Below are 12,858 nucleotides of genomic sequence, written 5' to 3' on the forward strand. Positions count from 1 at the left end.
TTCCTTTGCTGGGCAGAAACTTTTCAGTTTAATTAAGTCCCATTTGTTTATTTTTGTTCTTATTGTCATTACTGTAGGAGGTGGATCGGAGAAGATGTTGCTGTGGTTTATGTCAGAGAGTGTTTGGCCTACGTTTTCCTCTAAGAGTTTTACAGTATCCGATTTTATATTTAGGTCTTTAATCCATTTTGAGCTTATTTTTTTATTTTTTTATCATTTAGTTATATATATATATATATTTTTTTTTTTTTTACCATACAGCATGGTGACCCAGTTACACATATATGTATACATTCTTTTTCCTCACATTACATGTTCCATCATAAGTGACTAGAAAGAGTTCCCAGTGCTACATAGCAGGATCCCATTGCTAATACATCCTGAAGGCAACATTCTGCATCTATTTACCCAAGCTCCTAGTCCCTCCCATTCCCTCCCCTTCCCCCTTGGCAACCACAAGTCTAATCTCCAAGTCCATGATTTTCTTTTCTGTGGAAAGGTTTGTTTTGAGTTTATTTTTGTGTATGGTGTTAGGAAGTGTTCTAATTTCATTCTTTTACATGTGGCTGTCCAGTTTTCCCAGCACCACTTATTGAACAGGCTGTCTTTTCTCCATTGTATATTCTTGCCTCCTTTGTCATAGATGAGCTGACTGTAGGTGCGTGGGTTTAATTCTGGGCTATCCTGTTCCACTGATCTACATTTCTGTCTTTGGGCCAGTACCATACGGTTTGGATGAGTGTAGCTTTGTAGTATAGTCTGAAGTCAGGGAGCCTGATTCCTCCAGCACCATTTTTCTTTCTCCAGATGGCCTTGGCTATTCTGGGTCTTTTGTCCTTCCAAACAATTTTAAAAATATTTTGTTCGAGTTCTGTGAAAAATGTCCCTTATTGCCATTTTATTAATTGTTTTGGATTTTTTTCTGTAGGTATTTTTTCTTTCTTTTGTTTTTGTTCTCTTCTCTTGAACAAAAGATTTAATGACTATCTTTAGTGTTATGCTTGGATTCCTTTTTCTTTTCCGTGTCTATCTATTATAGATGTTTGGTTTCTGGTTACCTTGAGGTTTTGATATAGCAGTCTGTATATACACATGATTGTTTTAAGCTGCTGATCTCTTCCTTTCAGTTGCATTTTGAAAATTCTGCATTTGTACTCTCTTCACCATTACTGATTTGGATATCATATTTGTGTGTGGATGGTTTTCTACCTTACTGTACGTTTGACTTTACTGATGAGCATTTCCATTTCTTGTTTCTAGTTGTGGCCTTTTCTTCCCCCTGCTTAGAGGATGTTTTTGTTTGTTTGTTTTTTAGCATGTTGTAAAGCCATTTTGGTGGTGCTGAAATCTTTTAGCTTTAGCTTGTCTGTAAAACTTTTGACTTCTCTATCAAATCTGAATGAGAGGAGTACCCATTGTGGCTTAGTGTAACGAACCCAACTAGTATCCATAAGGATGCAGGTTTAATCCCTGGCCGTGCTCAGTCAGGTACAGATCTGGCATTGCTGTGAGCAGTGGTATAGGTCCCAAATGCAGCTTGGATCCTGTATTGCTGTGGCATAGGCTGACAGCTACAGCTCCTATTCGACCCTTCGACCCCTAGCCTGGGAACTTCCATATACTGCAGGTGCAGCTGTAAAAAGAAAAAAAAGAGAAAAAAACACTGAATGAGAGCCTTGCTGGATATTCTTGAATATAGGTTTTTCCTGTTTATCAGTTTAAATATATCTTACCACTCCCTCTGGTCTGCAGAGTTTCTGCTGAAAAATCAGCTGATAACCTTATGAGGAGTCTTGTATGTTATTTGTTACTTTCCCTTGTTGCTCTTACTATTGTCTCTTTAATTTTTGTCTGTTTGATTACCATGTGTCTTCTTCCTTGGATTCATCTTGTATGGGACTCTGTGATTCCTGAACTTGGGTAACTGTTTCTTTTCCCATAAAAGGCAAGTTTTCAGCTATTATCTCTACAAATATTTTCTCAGGCCCTTTCTTTCTCTTCCTCCAGAATCACTGAATGCAATTGTTGGTACATTTGACATTTTCCCAGAAGTCTCTAAGCTGTCCTCATTTCTTTTCATCCTTTTTCTTTGTTCTGTTCTGTGGCAGTGCTTTTCACTACTTTGTCTTCCAGCTCACTTATCAGTTCTTCTGCCTCATTTATTCATTGATTCTGTCTTGTGTCTTTTTCATGTCAGTTATTGTGCTCTTCAACGCTATTTGGTTATTCTTTATTAAAAACTTCTTAGAACTTCCTGCTCTGTGCATCCATCCATTCTTTTCCTGAGTTCTTTATAAGCATTACTCTGTACTCTTTCTCTGGTCGATTGCCTATCTCCATGTCACTTAGTTCTTCTGGGGTTTTGTCTTGTTCCTTTTTTTTGGAACATATTCCTCTGCCATCTCATTTAAATTTCTATTTGTATTTTTATGTATGTAAAAGGTTAATTATATTTCTATACCTTGGAGAAGTGGCCTACTGTGAGGGTTGTCCTAAGTGTCCCAGCAGTACACTCCCCTCTTGTCACCCAAGGGTCAGGGACCAGTTAGTCCTAGGGTAGGTTCTGATCTGCATTTCAGATTCAATTCTGGAGGCTGCCAGATCATAGCTTGCTTGCTCCTGGTGTCTGCCCCATTGTGAGTGAGGCTGATCTAGAGGCTTGTGCAGGCTTCCTGGTGGGAGGGGTTGGTGCCTGTCCACTGGCGGGTAGAGCTGGGTCTTGGCCCTCAGGTGGTCAGGGCAGGGTCAAGTGGCATATCTAGAGGTGGCTGTGGGCTCAGGATGTCTTTAGGCAGCTTATCAGCTGAGGGGTGGGACTGTGTTCCCACCCTGTTGGGTCTTTTGGCCTGAAGTGTCCCAGCCCTGGAGACAAGCTGTTGGATGGGACCAGGTCTTGGTGCGAAAATGGTGGCCTCCAGGAGAGTTCACACAGATGAATGTTCCTCAGTACATCTGCCACCAGTGTCCTTGCCCTACATTGAGACACAGCCGCCCCCCTGCCTCCCCAGGAGACCCTCCAAGACCAGCAGGTAGGTCCGGCTCAGGCTCCTATGAAGGCACTACTTTTGTCCTGGGTCCCAGTGCACACATGACTTTGTGTGTACCCTCCAAGAGTGGAGTCTCTGTTTCCTCCAGTCCTGTGGAACTCCTGCAGTCAAGCCCCGCTGGCTTTCAAAGCAGATGCTCTGTGGGCTTCTCTCAATGCCAGACCTGCAAGCAGGGAAGCCTGACGTTGAGCTCAGAGCTCTCGCTCCTATGGGAGAACTTCTCAGTGTACTTCTTCTCCAGTTTGTGGGTCGGCTACTTGGTGTTATGAGATTTGGTTATATTGCGAGCGCACCTTTCCTCATTGTGTTTCGTTTTTATGTCTTTGGATGTAGAATATCTTTTTTGGTAGGTTCCCGTCTTTTTTAACGATAGTTGTTCAGAAGTAAGTTGTGACTTTGTTGTGCTTGTGAGAGGAGATGAACTCAGAGTGCTTCTGCTCTGCCATCTTGTCCTCAGTCCTGAAAGGACCTTTTAGAAGTTGGTCAGTCAGATCTCATCTCTCATTTCAATCATATTCCACTATAATGTAAGGCTTATGCAAGCAGCTTTGTTCCCAGCACTGAGAGCACTGCCTGACATATAGATTTTAGTGCTCCGTAAATATTTGTGGAACTAAACTTACTGAACACAAGCATGTGTCTAGACTTAAGTGGGAGAGGGAAACCGAGGATGAATAAGACATGGTTCCAGATTGAAAGACGCTCTTAGTGTCTGGGGGAGGAGAAGCTTGAAAACAAGTTATGGGACACAAGCACTTTGTGTTGAAAATTCATGATAGGATTATATTCTGAGTGTTATGAAATGTATTTTAAAATATTTCATTTGAGGAGTTCGTGCTGTGGTGCAGTGGGTTCAGAATCCTCCTGCAGAGGCTCAGGTTGCTATGGAGTGTGGCTTCAATCCCTGGCCTGGTGCCATGAGTTAAAGGATCTGGCATTGCTGCAGTTGCAGGTCAGATTCAGTCCCTGGCCCAGGAACTTCCATGTGCCATGGGTGTGGCCTTAAAAAAAAAATATATATATATATATTTATTTCATTTGAAACAATGTAGTATGTATATGTGTTTTCTTCTAAACTCTAAGAATGGCTAGTTACCATATGAAGTGCTAATAGCACTTTGGAGGAGTTACTTAGCATTTGAAAACCGTAATTAGAACTCTCTGTATAGGCTCTATAAGCCCTTCAGTTATTTCTGTAATCACCCAGGACCTGAGGTTTGTTAAGTAGCATAGTGGATGTTATAAATGATTTCTAAATTTTTAATTTTTGTAACATTCAAACAAATATAAAGGTGGAAAAAATAATAAAATGAACCCCTGTATACCTATCTCTCAGATTCTGCAATTTTGAAGATAAATAATTTTTCACAGTGAAACAAGTATTAATTCAAGACCTGTGAATTAGCTCCAAATATTGAATAGGCATCTCTGCCTTTGTGTGAACAGGATTTAAGAATCTAGTGAGCTCAGTAGGGCTCTGATGGAGTCTTGCCCTCTAGCTAGGAATTTGCTCTGTGGCTTTTAGTAGAAAGTTTAAGTACCTGATTCTAACCAGAAGGTTAGTTGAAGTCTTCTACTAAAATATTGTCTTAGGTAACTTGTCATACAAGTTGTTTATTGTCGTATTAAAAAGATAATACTTATATAATACTTACATAATAAGTTATTATAATACTTATTATACTTATACTAATTATACTTATTATAAGTTATTATTATTATAAGTTATTACAATGCTTATACTTATCATACTTATACTTATTATACTTATTATTATTCATAATACTTATATAATAAGTTATTTGACACTTAAAAAGCTTTTTAAGTGCTATTAAATATATACAACATAGGAGTTCCTGTTGTGGCTCAGTGGTTAACGAACCCAACCAGTGTCCATGAGGTTACAGGTTCAATCCCTGGCTTCCTCACTTAGTGGGTTAAGGATCCAGCATTGCCGTGAGCTATGGTGTAGGTCACAGACACGGCTTGGATTCCAAGTGGCTGTGGCTGTGGCTTGGGCTGGCAGCTGTAGCTCTGATTGGACCCCTAGCCTGGAAACTCGATATGCTGCGGGTGCAGCCCTAAAAATAAACACACACACATACACACACACACACAAAATTTGCCATTTTAACCAATTCAGTAGCTTGTACGTTCACAATGTGGTGCAATTATCACTGTTCTCTTTTTCCAAAATTTTTTCATCACTCCAAATAGAAACTCTTTACGTATTAATCACCTCCCTATCTCCCACCCCCTAATAACCTCTAACCTACTTCCACTTTCTAGAGATTTGCCAATCCAAAATATATAAGGAAATATTTGTCCTCTTGTCTGACTTATTTCCCTCAACATAGTGTTTTCAAGGTTCATACACATGGTAGAATGTTTTAGTACTTCGATTCCGTTTTATGACTGGATATCCATTGTATGTATTCACATTTTGTTTATCCTTTCATCTCCTGATGGACACTTGGATTGTTCCCACTTTTTGGCTGTTGTGAATAATGCTGCAGTAAACATTGGTATACAAGCATTTGTTTGACCCCCTACCTTCTTTTCTTTGAGGTATATAACTAGGAGTGTAATTGCTGAGTCATAGAAATAATTGTATATTTAATTTTTTGAGAAAACAGCTGTACCATTTTACATTCCTACCAGCAATGTATGAGGGCTCCAGTTATCCACATTCATTAGCACTTGTTATTTTCTGATTTTTTTGAAGTAATCGTTCTAATGGGTATCTCAATAGGTTTTATATTTCCATTTCTCTAATGAATTCTGATGTCGAGCATCTTTCCGTGTGCTCGTTGACCATTTTATATCTCTTCTTTGGAGAAATGTCTGTTCAAGTCTTTAGTTCAGTTGGAATTGGGTTGTCTTTGTTGTTCAGTTGTAAGAGTTTTTATAAATTCTCAATATTAAATCCTTATCACGTAGGTGATTTGAAATATTTTCTCCCATTCTATGGGTTGTCTTTTCACTTTGACAATTTGATAATTTCCTTTGCACAAAAGTTTTTAATTTTGATGAAGTCCAGCTTATCTGTTTTTTATTTTGTTGTTTATGCTTTTCTGTTTGAATTTTTCACTCAGCACAATTATTTTGAGATTCATTCACTTAGTTGCATGTATCAATAGTTTATTATTTTTATTGCAAAATAGCATTTCATTGTGTGGATATATCACATTTCATTTCAATCTGTTTGCTTGTTGATAGACATTTGGGTTGTTTCCAGTTCTTTGCTATTACAAATAAACTACCATGAATATTCACGTACAAGTCTTTGTATGGAATATTTCTCATAGGTAAGTACTTAGGCATGAGATGCTGGATTGTATGGTAGGTTTTTTTCCTTTTTTAAGATAGGTAAATACATAGGCATGAGATGGCTGGATCATATGGTAGGTGTGTTTCTTTTTTTAAGAAACTGCCAAGTTTTTCCAAAGTGGTTTTACCATTTTAATTCCTACCAGTAGTGTATGAAAGTTTTGGTTTCTCTTGATCTTTGTCAGCATTTGTTATGGTCAGTCTTTTTAATTTTAGCAATTCTAACTGGTCTGTAGTGGGATCTCATTCTGGTTTTAATTTCTGTTTCCCTAATGACTAATGATGTTGAGCATCTTTTCATGTGTTTATTTGCCTTTTGTATGTTTTCTTTGACTTAATATCTATTCAAATCTTTTGCCTTCTTAAATAAAAAAAGTGGTCATGTATTTTCTTGCTGTTGAATTTTGAAAGGTCTTTATATATTCTGGATACAAGTCTTTTATCAGGTGTATATGCTTTGCAAATATTTTTTCCCAATGGGAGGCTCATTCTCATAGAGCCTTTTGAAGAGTAAAAGTTTTTAACTTTCAAAAAATACAATTTATATACATTTTTCCTTTGTGGATTGTGCTTTTGGTATTATATCCAAGAATTATTTGCCCAGCCCAAGGTCACAAAAATTTTCTCTTACGTTTTCTTCTGGAAATTTTATAGTTTTAGGCTTTACATTTAGGTATATGTTCCATTTAGAGTTAATTTTTATATGTGGTGTTCAGGTGAGTGTCTCAGTTTTTCTCCCACCACTTATTGAGAAGACTGTCCTTTCTCCATTGGATTGCCTTTTCTATCTTTATCAAAAATTAGTTACCCATGTGTTTGTTGGTTTATTTCTAAACTCTGTATTCTATCTTCATTATTGATCTATTTGTTTATTTTCATACCAGTACCATTCTGTTTTGATTATTGTAGCTTTATAATAAGCCTAGTATTAACCCTACAACTTTGTTCTTTTTAAAAGTTATTTTGGCTTCTTGGTTCTCTGTATATCCACCTGAATTTTAGTATTGGCTTGCCAATTTCTACCAGAAAGTTTTCTGGGGTTCTGATTGGAATTACATTGACTCTATAGATCAATTTGGGGAGAATTGACATCTCAGTAACTGAGGCTCTAGACCCATCAACATTGTATCCTTCTATTTATTTAGGTCCTCTGTAGTTTCTCTCAGCAGTGTTTTGTGGTTTTCAGTTTCCTATCTTTTGTCAAATTTATCTGAAGTATTTCACATCTTTTGATATTACTGTAGATGGTATATAATCTTTGTGAGTATATAAAAATACTATTGATTTTTATATTTTGATATTCTATCCTACAACTGTGCTAAACTCATTCAATAGTTCTAGTAGCTTTTTTTTTTTTTTTTTTTTGGTAGATTCTGATGGAGGACTTTACTACCAGATTTAAAAATGATAGTCATCAAGATAGTATGGTATTGGCATGAGGAGAAGACACATAGATCGATGGACTAGAATGTAGTTTTGCAGTAGACCCTCATGTGTAGTCAGTTGATGTTCACAAAGGCGCAAAGGTGATTCAGTAGGAAAAGAACAATCTTTCAACAATGGTCCTGGTACAAACTGATGAATAAGGAAAAGCAAATGTTGATCAGACATTAACTCAAAATGGATCATAGAGAGTTCCCGTCACGGCTCAGTGGAAACAAATCTGACTAGCATCCATGAGGACGCAGGTTCAATCCCTGGCCTCTCAGTGGGTTAAAGATCCAGTGTTGCCTTGAGCTGTGGTGTGGTTGCAGACGTGCCTGGGATCCTGCTTTGCTGTGACTAGTGTATAGGCCAGTGGCTACAGCATATGGCCTGGGAACTTCCATATGCTGCTGGTGTGGCCCTAAAAAGACAAAAAAGACAAAAAGAAAAAAAAGAAAAGAAAACAAGCATCATAGACTAAACATAAAAGTTAAAATTATGTAGAAGAAAAAGTAATGACCCTGGAGCAGGCAGAGATTTACTAGTCAAGAACCTAAGAATCTGGAGTTCCCGTCGTGGCGCAGTGGTTAACGAATCCGACTAGGAACCATGAGGTTGCGGGTTCGGTCCCTGGCCTTGCTCAGTGGGTTAACGATCCGGCGTTGCCGTGAGCTGTGGTGTAGATTGCAGACGTGGCTCGGATCCAGTGTTGCTGTGGCTCTGGTGTAGGCCGGAGGCTACAGCTCCGATTCGACCCCTAGCCTGGGAACCTCCATATGCCGCGGGAGCAGCCCAAAGAAATAGCAAAAAGACAAAAAAAGACAAAAAAAGACAAAAAAAAAAAAAAAAAAACCAAGAATCTTAATCACAGAAGAACAAAAATGATAGATTGGATTTTATTAAGGGTAAAATCTTTTACTCCTTAGTGAATAAATAAATAAAAAGGCATAGTCAAGACTGGGAGAAGATATTTTCAAAATGCCTACCTAACAGTGGACCTTTAGCCAGAGTTTATGAAGATTTTCTTGGACTTAATAATAAAGTTTATGTAATAGGGTAAAAGGTTTGATTGGATAGATAGTTCACAAAATAAGATAGGCTACTAAACATATGAGAAGATGTTCAGCATTGTTAGCCAGCAGGTAAATACTTATTAAAACCACATGCAGTGTATCCCCTTCCATTCTCTAGAACAGCTAAGATTTCTGTGTGTGCAAATGAATGTAAGAATGTGAATAAGCTGGAGCTCTCATGCATTGTTAGTGGGAGTACAATCCTCCCTCCATATGCGAGGAGGAATTGTTCTAGAAACCCCGTGGATGCCAATGTCTGTGGATGCTCAAGTCTTCTATATAAAATGGCATAGTGCAGTTGGCCTTTGGTAGCTGGGTAATTCGATTTTCGATCTGTGATTGGTTGAATCTACTGATGTGGAAACCCACAGATATGGAGGGCTGACTGTATAAAACGGTGTAATCTCCATGGGAAACATTTTGGAAAGTTATAAATTTAAACATATACTGACTGCTTGACCCAGCAATTCCACTCGTAGCTGTTTAGACGGGCAAAATAAAAATATCTATCCACAAAACGACATGAATGTTCATTACAGTTTTATTCATGACAGCCCCAAACTAAATACAACTCAAATGTACAACACTTGAATGGATAGACAAATTATGGTACATTCATACAATGGAATACAACTCATCCATAAAAGGAATATAATGTAATAATAAACTTAGTAACATGGATGAATATAAAAAAATATGCTGAATAAATGAATCCCGACATAAGGGAATATATGCTGTATAATTTTACAACAGGCAAAACTAACCTATAGTCATAGTTATCAGATTAAAGGTTGCCTAGGGCTGAGTAGGGTGGGAGATTGATTACTCGTGGGTTTGATGGGACTCTGTTGAGTGTTAAAAATGTTCTATATCTTGCTTAGGGATGTGGTTACATAAATATATACACTCTCAGTTCACTGAGCTCTGTATTCCATATGTGTTCATTTTATCATAATGTAGGTTAGGCCTTAACATAGTTGACTTAAAAAAAAATCAATTCTAAGTAGATTATAGATCTAAATGTGAGAGGTCAAATAATAAGCTTTTTAAAGATAGCATGGGAGAATTTCTTTCATTTCTTTTCTTTTTTGTCTTTTGTCTTTTTAGGGTCACACTCATGGCATATGGAGGTTCCCAGGCTAGGGGTCGAATCAGAGATATAGCTGCTGGCCACAGCCATAGCTACAGCAATGCCAGGTCTGAGCCATGTCTGCACCCTACACCACAGCTCATGGCAACACCAGATCCTCAACCCACTGAGCGAGGCCAGGGATCGAACCTGAGTCCTCATGGACGTTAGATTCATTTCTGCTGAGCCATGACGGGAACTACTGAGAATTTCTTTAAAAAATATAAAAAGCATTTGTGTAGGAGTTCCCTTGTGGCACAACACAAAGGTCTCAGGACCTTGTAAATAACTATCAAAAGGGACAAAAGATAGCATCTAAAGAACCCAGTGAAAGAAAACAACATGATTCATGTGAAGATTTAAATGGATATATGGGTTTTTCAATTTTGTAAATTTTTGGATTTGTTAAGATGATGCTGTGTTAGCAGAGACTCAGCATTGCAGTGAAAAGGTTGTTCTGCCAGCAACACAAGTTCATTATCAAAAACTTTTGAGAGCAGCAATAAACATTATTAGGAGGCAAAGGATACATTCTAAAACACTAGAAAAGACGGAGAACATAGTATGTAGACACCATTAAGCACTAAACAAAATAACACTAAAATCATAAAGCAGGAAATTTAATATTTAGTTTTTTTAAAATAGCAATATCTGTGCATGTATATATGGGGGGCTATCCTGGGCATTTGCGATGTTTAGTAGAATTCCTGGACTCTGCTTTCTGCATGCCAGTAGTACACACACTTCATCCCCTCAGCTGTGACAACAAAAAGTGTCACTAGACATTGTCAGATGTACTCTGCGAGGCAAAAATCATCCTTGGTTGAGAACCACTGAGACAAGTGTAGATTGGAATTCCAGCTCCAAGGTTATGGCTCTGTGAATTTGAATACCTCACCTAACTCTTAAACCTTAGTTTCTTCTTTAAAGTGAGTTAATGAGATAATGTAGGTACAGTGCTTTAGCCCAGGCCTGACACATGGAGTTCAGTAAATGATAATTAATGTGATGCTAAAACCTGTTCTCTCTTGTGCCCCTCTGCCTTTTTTTTTTTCTGGAAAAGTGAAATGCCCCTTTGTGTAGTCTGTGGGCCTGTTGTTGAATAAGAACTTCTCATCTAAAGGCAGTGACCATCAAAAGGCATTGATCTTTCCTGTGAGCCGTTAGCACAGACTTCAGGTTTGCCTTCTCCTTACCTATGGAGTAGCTTTCTTCCTTATTTGGCTTGGGCAGAGTTGGGAGTACATTACTTCATCTGAATCTCTTCCTGACATAACATATTGTGTATGTTGGTTTTTTCCCATATTCACAGCCTCTTGAATTAGACTCAGCATGTTAAAAACTAGTTCAGGCTTATCGAAATCATACCTGTAGAAATTAGAAAGATAAGACTAAGTCTTTACTGTTGTTTATTGTTATTTTTGCATTTGCATTAGTTTTTTAACCCTGAGTCAATAGCCAATGAAATGTATTTATTTGTTCTTCAGCTTTATTTTTTTACAGGTATGATTAAAAATATTAGTGGCCTCAGATTGCTTTCATGAACATTATATCATTTAAATTTCCTTAACATCTCAAGCAATGAAAAGAGAATAGGAGTTCCCATTGTGACTCAGCGGGTTAAGAACCCAACATAGTGTCCATGAGTATGTGGGTTCGATCTGTGGCCTCATTCTGAGGGTTAAGTATCCGGTGGTGCTGCAAGCTGTGATCCATATCCTGTGGCTCACAAGGTAACAGCACAGACGGTGGTGTTGTGGTGGCTGTGGTGTAAGCCTGCTCTTGTAGCTCTGATTCGACGCCTAGGCCTGGAACTTCCATATCCCGTGGTCTGGCCATAAAAAAAAAAAAAAAAAAGAGCATAAAGAGGTTAGAAAAGAGAACTCTTGATATTATATAAGTATATAGCAAGATGCTACACTAAGTACTTTAAACTATTACTGAATTTACTTCTTAAAACAATCTCTGCAAAGTAACATGAGCCCAGTTTAGTAGGTGACCATGTGAAGGTTCACTGGCCCCAGATCGTATAGCTAATAACTAGGTGACAGAACCACTAGAACCCGGGTTTTTCATAACGCCGTGCCGCCTCCCCCAAGTGAGGAGCATTTCAGTCTGCCTTAAATGTCCTTGTAGACCCTGTACCTTGGCATGTCCTGTGGATCACAAGGTAACAGCACAAACGGTCGGGCACTGGAACTGTGACCAGCCCCTTTTTTTCTGTTGCCGGTAGGCCCAGAGACTTACCTTGCCCAGCCCAACTTCTCTGACCCTCCGTGGACTGCATCTTTGCTGTTCTTCTGGTCCAATGCAGTTGTAACTGGTTTATGGGAACAAGGGAAGTTTTTAGGTTCAGCCTTTTTTGGCCAAGTGAATAAACTTTATTTTTGATTATGTTGTTATCTTAGCTTTTATGATTTCATATTGCTCAAGAATGCAGAGCAGTTAAATCTTTAGCCATGAAGCAAATATTTGGCAAGAGTCAAGTAAAAGTCGACTTACTTAAAAATTAAGAGGGCTTAATATCCAGTAAGAAAAAGTCTCAAAACTTCCCTGTTTGTACTAAAAGCCTACTTAGTAAAAGATGTTTTTAAGTCTGTAGTTGCCTAAAACTTTACTCTTTGGTGTGATTTGTATTTTTAGCTAAAAGAAGAAAAGTTACAAGAGGAGAAAACCTCTGAGGATCCAATTCACAAGCTGTTACCAGAGGACACAGAAATAGGAAAAAAGAAAATGGATGAGCAGAAAAAAAGAGATGAGCCATCAGTACTGAAGACAAATCTGGAGCGTGTAAGTAGGTCACCTTTCTGATGGACACCTGCCTTAAAATCAGCACTTGGCCCAAGTGACATGG

The 12,858-nt window shown here is 38.2% G+C and overlaps 1 protein-coding gene across 5 annotated transcripts in view; it reads left to right on the top strand.

Annotated features, from left to right (window-relative positions):
- Positions 1 to 12,858, top strand: part of RNF169 (ring finger protein 169) — a 136,158-nt gene that overhangs the window by 92,675 nt on the left and 30,625 nt on the right. For all 5 annotated transcript variants that reach the window (XM_084975222.1, XM_084975219.1, XM_084975220.1 and 2 more), the window contains one exon: positions 12,648 to 12,794. Coding sequence is in view for 4 of the 5 variants with exons in the window: in XM_084975219.1 (XP_084831345.1) it covers positions 12,648 to 12,794 (147 nt within the window). In the remaining variant the exon portion in view is untranslated. The remainder of the gene's footprint in view (positions 1 to 12,647; positions 12,795 to 12,858) is intronic.

This window comes from Sus scrofa, chromosome 9 (genome assembly GCF_054392235.1).
Source record: "Sus scrofa isolate SSC_HxYL_T2T_F1_AM1 chromosome 9, Sscrofa_HxYL_maternal_Yorkshire_Landrace_v2.0, whole genome shotgun sequence".
Taxonomy (NCBI): Eukaryota; Metazoa; Chordata; class Mammalia; order Artiodactyla; family Suidae; genus Sus; species Sus scrofa.